The sequence below is a fragment of the Euprymna scolopes genome, chromosome 32 (assembly GCF_053919585.1).
Source record: "Euprymna scolopes isolate OS-2025 chromosome 32, ASM5391958v1, whole genome shotgun sequence".
Classification (NCBI taxonomy): Eukaryota; Metazoa; Mollusca; class Cephalopoda; order Sepiida; family Sepiolidae; genus Euprymna; species Euprymna scolopes.
In genome coordinates this window covers 8,425,519-8,436,352 of record NC_136513.1, presented here as the reverse complement: position 1 = coordinate 8,436,352, position 10,834 = coordinate 8,425,519, and the positions used below count along the sequence as shown (strand labels likewise).

The window sequence follows — 10,834 nt, the reverse complement described above, 5'->3', positions numbered from 1 at the left end:
TCTTTATCGGGGGACCAACAAATCTATTAAAGATTTCAAGAGAGTAAAGGACATGCAAACAAATTAAAATAACCAAAATAAAAACTTTTTTAAGAACATTTTATTTAATATTTATTTAATAATCGATTAAAAATATGTGATATTTGAAAAATACAAACAAAGATGGAAAATATTCAATTATTTGTGACCAAAAGGGATAGAGGGGGGAGGGGGATACAGGATTTGTTAAAAAAATATTTTGGAGGGGGAGGGAATCATTTACTAATTTTATATATTTTTTTAGACTTTAAAAAATGTTAGTTTTGTATTGGTTTGTTAAACAAGGATATATATATATATATATATATATATATATATATATATATATATGTGTGTGTGTGTGTGTGTGCGTGAAGAAATAACAGAAACCTCAACTATGCAACTGTTAGTAAGTAATATCATACAAGAACAATTATCCATCTGTACCAGAGGTTTCTGAGGTAATAGGTGTTTAGATACCACCCTTCATTGAAGGGGTGGTATTTGAATACTGTTCCAGAGGCCCCAGTACAGATGGCTAATCAATACATTTTAGCTCCTTACATTAAGTGGCTTTACATCTTGTCTGGAGCAATTTCTTTAATAAATTTTTTTTTTTTTTTTTTTTAAATATTTTCCAGGTAGATTTACATCCACAGGATAAAATATCTAGCAGATCCTTGTTTATAAAAAAGTACTTAATAATAAATATACATGTTTATTAAGCATAAAACTTTATTTATACAAACTTTATTTGGCAACACATTTGCACACATGTTTTGATCAAAGCTAGGAAATCGCTAGATTTCTTTGGACCAAACTTTTCTCAACAGTTAATTTTTTTTTCTCATTTTCTTTAACCATAAAAAAATAAAGTCTGATGTGAAGAAGTCTAATTCATAGGTTTGACTGAAACATGTCTACAAATGTGTAACCAAATGTCTGTGTAAAAGTTTTATGCCTAATATATAGAGCAAATTACCCAAAATAAAAAAACAGTCAAACTGAATATTCCTGACTTATAGTTGATCTCATGGTCAAGCATAATCTAGACTAGATTTTTAGCGAAGCATATATGTGGAATTTTTTATTTATTTATTGAGTTAGCAAACCTTCTGCGTTGCAGCATTACACAGTATATTGTTTGAAGTAATAAATATACTAAACAATATAGGCATACTATTTAAGAAATGCATAACGAAGATGTGTGCACATATATGATTGCGTGTGTGTGTGTGTGTGTGTGCATAGGCAGATACAAAAGCAAATAAAATAAAATTCGCGTGCATGACTAATGAATATCATGAAGTCTTTTGATAAATAAAGACGAAATGCAAAACAGTTGATTTGAGTTTATATGTTTCCTCACTTTTTTCACATATAACTCAACATGGTGTTGGATTTAACTCAAATTATTTTCTTAATTATATATATATATATATATATATATATATATAAATAAATAAATAAAAGGTTTTCAGAAATATAAAACCTTTCACTTTGTGTTTATTAAACATTTTAGTGATTTTTTAAGCCAACACATTTCAGGTAAAAGTATTATTATGTACTTACGTTTCTCCCCAAAATTAATATAAATTCCAAAAAATTACGAAAAATGATCCAGTATAAAAATAATTACAAGTAAAAATGAAATTTTTTTTTTTAGTTTAGTGATTTATTGAGTTTTTAACTTTGCTTTAAATGGTGGAGAGATTGTAAGATCCAGGGGGAGGTAACTGTAATCAATAATTTTGCCTAAATCCATACTGCTATCTTTAATACAGATATCTGGAATATTCGTGGCAGATTTTTTTTTTTTATTATTTAAAATACTTCTAGCACATCATCTACTAGATCATTTTTCGGAATTTGTACTAATTTCAGCATGACACCTATGTACGTAATAATATTTTCACCTAAAATGCATTAAAAAAAAAAAAAAAAAAAAAAGATCACCAAAACACAAACTTGTGTATTTAAAGCTCAATCACTGAAATATTGCCTTTATTGTAGATAAAGTTGTCATTGTGACAATGCATCATCAGCAACAACATATTCCAAATAGAAAAGTTAGAATTTGTTGTAAGCAAAAATTATACCTATGTTCTTTGTAAAAGTTATTTAGATTTAGGTGGACATCTCATTACTTGTGACAACCGGGTAATTCTGTAAGTCCATGTTTATGAAGCTGTGTGTGTGTGTACTGAGCCTGACCACATAAACTTTCTGATTAAATTTATTGTAAGAAAAGCTTAAAAATCCCCCACCTCCCCAAGTATCCTGTCAGACAGTCATTTCAATTAAATAGAAAAATGAAGCATTCATATATTCAGATCTTTCAAGAATTTTTTTTTTTTTTTAAAGAGGGTTTTGAGTAGAAACTTTCCATAAACAAGTTTAAATTACCAGACATTAAATAATTACTATTTAACATAAGGCTTCACAGATTATGTGCTGTGGAAGAAGAAAAGAGAAAATAACTTTATAAAAGAAAAACTATGTTTAATGTAACAATGATGATATCGATGATGATTTTAAACTTTTGTTTTGGAAGTTAAAAAAAAAAACAGCATGAAAAAGTGGCCTGCACCCTCTAATCCAAAAATAATGTTCTGCAATACAGCTCAAAGATAATTATCACACCAGGTCTTTAGGCATTTAAAGCAATCAGTGCCTTGTTTACTGTTTGCATTAATGGATGTCCGCAACCAATCAACAAAGAGCTCTTCATCTTTGTTAAGAATCAAGAATTGGCCGAGCACGTTGAAAGCCTGAAAATAAGATTAAAAAAAGATATTAAAAATTAAAATCTATAAAACAGCAACTTTGAGATAAAGATTGATTATTTGGATTATTCAGATTACTGTTCTCATCTTGAGCGTTATTTTCAGGTTTCAGTCGATGTAATCTCCCTTAGTTGTATCTTGTCAAACTCATGAATCTTTCTGTCAAACTCGAAAATCTACACCCAATTTCAAACGAAACCCTTTATTTAATCCACCAGAGTAATATACTCTTGTTCTGTCAGTTCGTGACTAGGAGAAGTCCTAAGTAATTCGCAATTGTACATTTAATGTTGCCTGCACTGAGGATTGAACCTTCAAACACCAGAAGAATGTAACTTACAACTGAATTTTACCGAATACTTTATCTACTATGCCACAAGTCCTTGCCAATTTCCAAGTTCAACAAGATACACTTGAAGGTCAAAGATTGCATTAATCAAAACGTGAAAATAATATTCATTTATTTATTGCAGACTACTATCCTCATCTTTTGGTTGTTGTTTCACGTTTCAGCCAACTTCCTCTGGCCTTTGTCAGGTGGTAAACGCGACGGAATAGGAATTCCGAATCTCCTAACTGCATTCTCAGCAATTATTACCTTCCATACTTGCTTCTGTCTCACGTTTTTAGCCAACTTAGCCTCTGGCCGGCTTTGGGTAGGATTGAAACTGCTATCATCAGACAATGTTCACCTGGACCTGTAAAGATTCAACGTTTCTATCCACTGTGCTATGGGTCCCAAAAATAATACTCGAGACGAGAACAGTAGTCCGAGGATTTCAAATAATACAATTAAAGGTTATAAAAAGCAAAAACAGAGGTTTTAGATAGAATGGAGTTGAAATCATGAGAATGATAGGAATCGCTCCTTTTTTTCAAATTTTGTGTATCAATGTAAATAATTCAGATTGTTTATGAATTTTAAATGTTTTATGGGGTAGGGTAGAGTGGGGATGAGATAACGGCCATAAAGAAACAGAAAGGGAGATAACTCATATTACTAACAGAAATTGAAATGCAATCATTTAAAGGAAAATTTAGATGCACCTTCTCTTATTGTAAATTTCAGGTTAAATATATCGGCTTAGACATCAACTTCAACCCGACTATGTATGTCGACATTACAAAAATATTTCCTTCTTTAGTTTTGTGACAATCTTCAACTTTTCTTCTAAAGTCATCAGCCACCAAGAACTGTTCCAACTCCTCCTGCTCCCATGTAATGCCATCCAATTCTCTTCTTCCTATTTTCCATCGGTTTGCATTTGAGTAAGTTGTTTCTTTTTTCTCCCTTCCCTATTTAATTTAAATTTACTTGGTGTTGAGACAATCTTAAAAATAATTGTTAGCCCAACAAATCACATTTAACCTTGCGTGAATCCCATACCCCAATTTTGCTTAAGTGCTCATAATTCCTAGTTGACAACTTATTTCTTTTCTTTCTTCCGTATTCAGTGAGGGTATACTACACATGGCATGGCACAGTTGTATCTTAGTTTCCTTGGAGGTGAATCAGATTGAAAGGTAATGTTTGTGTAATGAACTTCATTTTTTTTCTTGCTATTTCAATTTATGGAAACATTTTGTGTTCATCATAGATATTAAAGAATAACACAAACAAATCCTTGAGTATTTTTAAATAAAAGTGATCTAAATCTATTTTTTAATTTTTCCTTAGTTTTATAATTTATTTTATTGTATTATTTTATATTAATATCAAGAAGATACAAGTGATTCAAACTGTTCAACAATGACTGCAGATATATCCTGAACCAGCAAGATAACTATATTTTACAAAATAATAACATTAAAAGCATTTTTTTATTATGGTGTATAAACACTATGGGACTAACCATGTTTGGAACACCTAGGTGACTAACTCAGGGTTAATGAAATCTATCCAAAATGCTTAACTTGTTAATCATGAACTAGAATCAATATTGGTACCAAAACAAAATTATGAACTAGAATCGATATTTGTACGAAAATTAATCATGAACTAGAATAGATATTATTACCAAAAAAAATCATGAACTAGAATCGATATTTGTACGAAAAAAAATCATGAACTAGAATCGATATTTGTACCAAAAAAAATCATGAACTAGAATCGATATTTGTACGAAAAAAAAAAAATCATGAACTAGAATCGATATTTGAACCAAAAAAATCTTGAACTAGAATCGATATTTGTACGAAAATAAATCATGAACTAGAATCGATATTTGTACGAAAAAAAAAAAATCATGAACTAGAATCGATATTTGTACGAAAAAAAAAAAAATCATGAACTAGAATCGATATTTGTACCAAAAAATATCATGAACTAGAATCGATATTTGTACCGAAAAAAAAAATCATGAACTAGAATCAATATTTGTACGATAAATCAAAATGAACTAGAATCGATATTTGTACAAAAAAATCATGAACTAGAATCGATATTTGTACAAAAAAAAAAAAATCATGAACTAGAATCGATATTTGTACAAAAAAAATCATGAACTAGAATCGATATTTGTACAAAAAAAAAAATCATGAACTAGAATCGATATTTGTACGAAAAAATATCATGAACTAGAATCGATATTTGTATGAAAATAAATCATGAACTAGAATCGATATTTGTACAAAAAAAATCATGAACTAGAATCGATATTTGTACAAAAAAAAAATCATGAACTAGAATCGATATTTGTACAAAAAAAATCATGAACTAGAATCGATATTTGTACAAAAAAAAAAATCATGAACTAGAATCGATATTTGTACGAAAAAATATCATGAACTAGAATCGATATTTGTATGAAAATAAATCATGAACTAGAATCGATATTTGTACAAAAAAAATCATGAACTAGAATCGATATTTGTACAAAAAAAAAATCATGAACTAGAATCGATATTTGTACGAAAAAATATCATGAACTAGAATCGATATTTGTATGAAAATAAATCATGAACTAGAATCGATATTTGTACAAAAAAAATCATGAACTAGAATCGATATTTGTACAAAAAAAAAATCATGAACTAGAATCGATATTTGTACAAAAAAATTCATGAACTAGAATCGATATTTGTACAAAAAAAATCATGAACTAGAATCGATATTTGTACAAAAAAAAAATCATGAACTAGAATCGATATTTGTACGAAAAAATATCATGAACTAGAATCGATATTTGTATGAAAATAAATCATGAACTAGAATCGATATTTGTACAAAAAAAATCATGAACTAGAATCGATATTTGTACAAAAAAAAAAATCATGAACTAGAATCGATATTTGTACAAAAAAAATCATGAACTAGAATCGATATTTGTACAAAAAAAAAAATCATGAACTAGAATCGATATTTGTACAAAAAAATCATGAACTAGAATCGATATTTGTACAAAAAAATCATGAACTAGAATCGATATTTGTATGAAAATAAATCATGAACTAGAATCGATATTTGTATGAAAATAAATCATGAACTAGAATCGATATTTGTACAAAAAAAGTCATGAACTAGAATCGATATTTAAACCAAAAAAAATCATGAACTAGAATCGATATTTGTACAAAAAAAATCATGAACTAGAATCGATATTTGTATGAAAATAAATCATGAACTAGAATCGATATTTGTACAAAAAAAGTCATGAACTAGAATCGATATTTAAACCAAAAAAAATCATGAACTAGAATCGATATTTGTACAAAAAAATCATGAACTAGAATCGATATTTGTACAAAAAAATCATGAACTAGAATCGATATTTGTACAAAAAAAATCATGAACTAGAATCGATATTTGTATGAAAATAAATCATGAACTAGAATCGATATTTGTACAAAAAAAGTCATGAACTAGAATCGATATTTAAACCAAAAAAAATCATGAACTAGAATCGATATTTGTACAAAAAAAAAAAAAAAAAAAAAATCATGAACAAGAATCGATATTTGTACGAAAAAAAAATTCATGAACAAGAATCGATATTTGTACGAAAAACAAAATCATGAACTAGAATAGATATTTGTACGAAAAAAAATCATGATCTAGAATAGATATTGTTACGAAAAAAAAATCATGAACTAGAATCGATACTTGTACAAAAAAAAATCATGAACTAGAATCGATATTTGTACAAAAAAAAATTATGAACTAGAATCTTTTTTTTTTTACAGTGATCACTACTTATCAAGGCCCGGAAGCCACTCAGGAATAAGGGTTATTGCAAGTACATTATGTTAGTGTGGAGATTTGATGAAGTGTTTACTTAAGGGGGCGGTTCATTAGGAATTTGTTAACGTTGGACTTGAAGACATCCAAATTGTAGTCCAGTGGGAAGCAGGCAGACGGAACAGAGTTCCACAGGCGTGCAGTTCTAAGAAAGAAGCTTTGTTCATGGAATCTACGTTTTGATTTAGGCACAGATAAAGAGTGGGGGAAATTTTTCACAGTGGATTTAGCTAGACGGGTGTTTTTCGTGAAAGATTGGCGAGGGGGGGGGGGACCAGAGATTGGAGTTCAGATGAGCACCTGCCATAGAAATAACGATAAAACAAGGATAGGCTCGCAACGTCTCTTCTGTGGGAGAGAGGTTGCAGGATAGAGAAAAGGGCATCCCCCACTAAGCCACAAAGTCTATTGTACTCTGTCAAGGCAGGATAGGCTGTTTTTAGCAGCTCCTGCCCAGATATGGCAACAGTATTCCATCCTTGGACATACTTGGCTTTTATATAGATAGAGAATTGCATCAGTAGTGAGATATCTTCTGGAGCGGTAGAAGGATCCCACCATCTTTCAGCGACCTTGGTTACAGACTTGATATACGTGTTCCATTTCAGATCAGGAGTAAAGATCAAACCCAGAAGCTTGTCAAAACACGGGGCCTCACCCAGACGAGAGCCATCCATCCCAATTGATGCCAGATGGGGATCAGAGCGTTGATGTAAGAATCGATATTTGTACCAAAAAAAAATCATGAACAAGAATCGATATTTGTACAAAAAAAAAAAATCATAAACTAGAATCGATATTTGTACCAAAAAAAATCATGAACAAGAATCGATATTTGTACAAAAAAAAAAAAATCATAAACAAGAATCGATATTTGTACAAAAAAAATCATGAACTAGAATCGATATTTGTATGAAAAAAAAAAATCATGAACTAGAATCGATATTTGTATGAAAAAAAAAAATCATAAACAAGAATCGATATTTGTACCAAAAGAAATCATGAACTAGAATCGATATTTGTATGAAAAAAAAAAATCATGAACTAGAATCGATATTTGTACAAAAAAAATCATGAACTAGAATCGATATTTGTATGAAAAAAAAAAATCATAAACAAGAATCGATATTTGTACCAAAAAAAATCATGAACTAGAATCGATATTTGTATGAAAAAAAAAAATCATGAACTAGAATCGATATTTGTATGAAAAAAAAAAATCATGAACTAGAATCGATATTTGTACAAAAAAAATCATGAACTAGAATTGATATTTGTACCAAAAGAAATCATGAACTAGAATCGATATTTGTACGAAAAAAAAATCATGAACTAGAATCGATATTTGTATGAAAAAAAAAAATCATGAACTAGAATCGATATTTGTACGAAAAAAAAATCATGAACTAGAATCGATATTTGTATGAAAAAAAAAAATCATGAACTAGAATCGATATTTGTACGAAAAAAATCATGAACTAGAATCAATATTTGTATGAAAAAAAAATTATGAACTAGAATCGATATTTGTATGAAAAAAAAATCATGAACTAGAATCGATATTTGTACCAAAAAAATAATGAACTAGAATTGATATTTGTACGAAAAAAAATCATGAACTAGAATCGATATTTGTACAAAAAATCATCAACTAGAATCGATATTTTTACGAAAAAAAAATCATGAACTTGAATCGATATTTGTACGGAAAAAAAAAAATTATGAACTAGAATCGATATTTGTACGAAAAAAAAAATCATGAACTAGAATCGATATTTGTACAAAAAAAAAATCATGAACTAGAATCGATATTTGTACGGAAAAAAAAAATTATGAACTAGAATCAATATTTGTACAAAAAAAAATCATGAACTAGAATCAATATTTGTACAAAAAAAAAATTATGAACTAGAATCGATATTTGTACAAAAAAAAAATCATGACCTATTTTTGTACGAAAAAAAAAAATCATGAACTAGAATCGATATTTGTGATAAAAAAAGTACAAGAAAAATTAATTAAAAAATGCCATGCAGAACTCGCAATTATTTTATCCAAAGTTTTTCCACAAATTAAATTAAAATATATTAATATGATATCTTATATTAAATTGGTATGCTAATGTTTATAAATATTAAATTGGTATGCTAATGATTATAAATATTAATGACTGAACAGTCAAAAGTGCCCCCCCCCCAAAAATAAATAAACAAACATATCATCATAACAGGGTTAAAAAAAAAAAAATGTAATGAATTTGAGTATTCTTCGGGTGGTTAGCCTGAAACTAACCACTTTCCAAAGAGAGAAACTCAACCTCCTAGAACTGCACAGGATGAACAATATACCGCAGTCAACAGAGAAAAAGACATGTCAGAAATGGCATTGGAGCCAAGGGAAAAAATCCAACGGGTAAAAGTGAGGTGCTGCTGATTTAAAAATGTTATTTAGAAACAACGTAGGGAATAGTGGCCTTTGTTAACTAATCTGTACTTTCACCTAACAATTTAATAAACAAAAGATACCATAAAAACTGAATTTTACTTGAGAATCCTATCTAAAAAACGCAGAAGTACCAAAAGTGAAAATATAATCATTTGTGTTGATTACATTTTTTAAAATTATTTTTAATAATTATTCTTTGGACGTTAATCACATTTTGATTCTTTGATGCGTTATTACTTCATCTACAGAACAGATTAAATCTCAGCACTTTGCACCACTTCTTTAGATGAATTTAACCATTTATGTGGGCAAACATATATTTAATCAGACTTGGTCCATTTTAATTCTTCTGCTTGGGACTTTTTTTTTTTTTTAATTAGCCTGAAACTTTTCAAAGAGAGACAGCAAAACCTGGGAAGGTAGATCTCCTAGAACTGCACAGAAGCAGCAACATAAAAACAAGAAAAAAAAAGACATCTCAGAAAAGGCTTAAAAACTGTTCACTTTAAGGCTGAAGGGTAAAAAATCCAAGGGGTGGGGTCACCGCTTATCAAGGCCCGGAGACCACTCCAGGATAAAAGGTGAAAAAGTGTTTAGTAGATAGTACGCCAACACAGTGATGATCAGTAATGGTGGAACTTGGGTATGGTTTTATTATTTAAGAGGACAGCTCAACAAGAACTTGCTTATATTAGACTTGAAAAGAATCATGTTATAGTCAGCTGGAAAGCACCACAGTATTGTGCTGCAAAGACAGACAGTTCAACTATTTAATAACTAGACTTTTTAGCCTATTAAAAACGGGAAAAAGTTATAGACCATTGATTTAGTTAGAATGAGTGCATTTATGTCAAATTGATGATTTAATATGGTTAAATTTGTGCTTAAATACTAATCCCTATTATTAATATCTTACTGTGCATCAAACAGATAATGTAATACTTAGCTTGTTGCATCTTATAACAAAGATCCATACAAATTTTCAGTCAGATCAGTACAGTAGTTTCCAATAAAAAGTGGAACACACAGATTAAGAAAGATATTGATTTTTGAAGTGAAGTAAACTATAATTTTGATAAAGATTTTTATATTTTAAAAAGGGAGAATAATTTCATTATTGGAGTCTGTTCAATAGATTCTATTATATGGATTGAGTAATTTGGAGAGGTAATAACTCTTCCAAATATAATTAGAATTGCCCAAATGCTGATCCCCTATAGCAAATTTTTAAAATTTCTTTTTATATTATGAAGATAATAAAGTTACACTTCATTTTTAGTCATAATATGGCTAAAATAGTGTTTTGAGGTGTATTTGATTAAAAATAGTAATAAAGGTCATAAGACTC

The 10,834-nt window shown here is 29.0% G+C and overlaps 1 protein-coding gene across 1 annotated transcript in view; it reads right to left on the bottom strand.

Annotated features, from left to right (window-relative positions):
- Nucleotides 1–1,414: 1,414 nt before the first annotated feature.
- The window catches only part of LOC145256210 (barrier-to-autointegration factor-like), a 31,147-nt gene continuing 21,727 nt past the window's right edge, over nt 1,415–10,834 (bottom strand). The window contains exon 3 of the mRNA XM_080114825.1: nt 1,415–2,789. Within this exon, the coding sequence (XP_079970951.1) occupies nt 2,643–2,789 (147 nt within the window). The 3' untranslated portion in view covers nt 1,415–2,642. The remainder of the gene's footprint in view (nt 2,790–10,834) is intronic.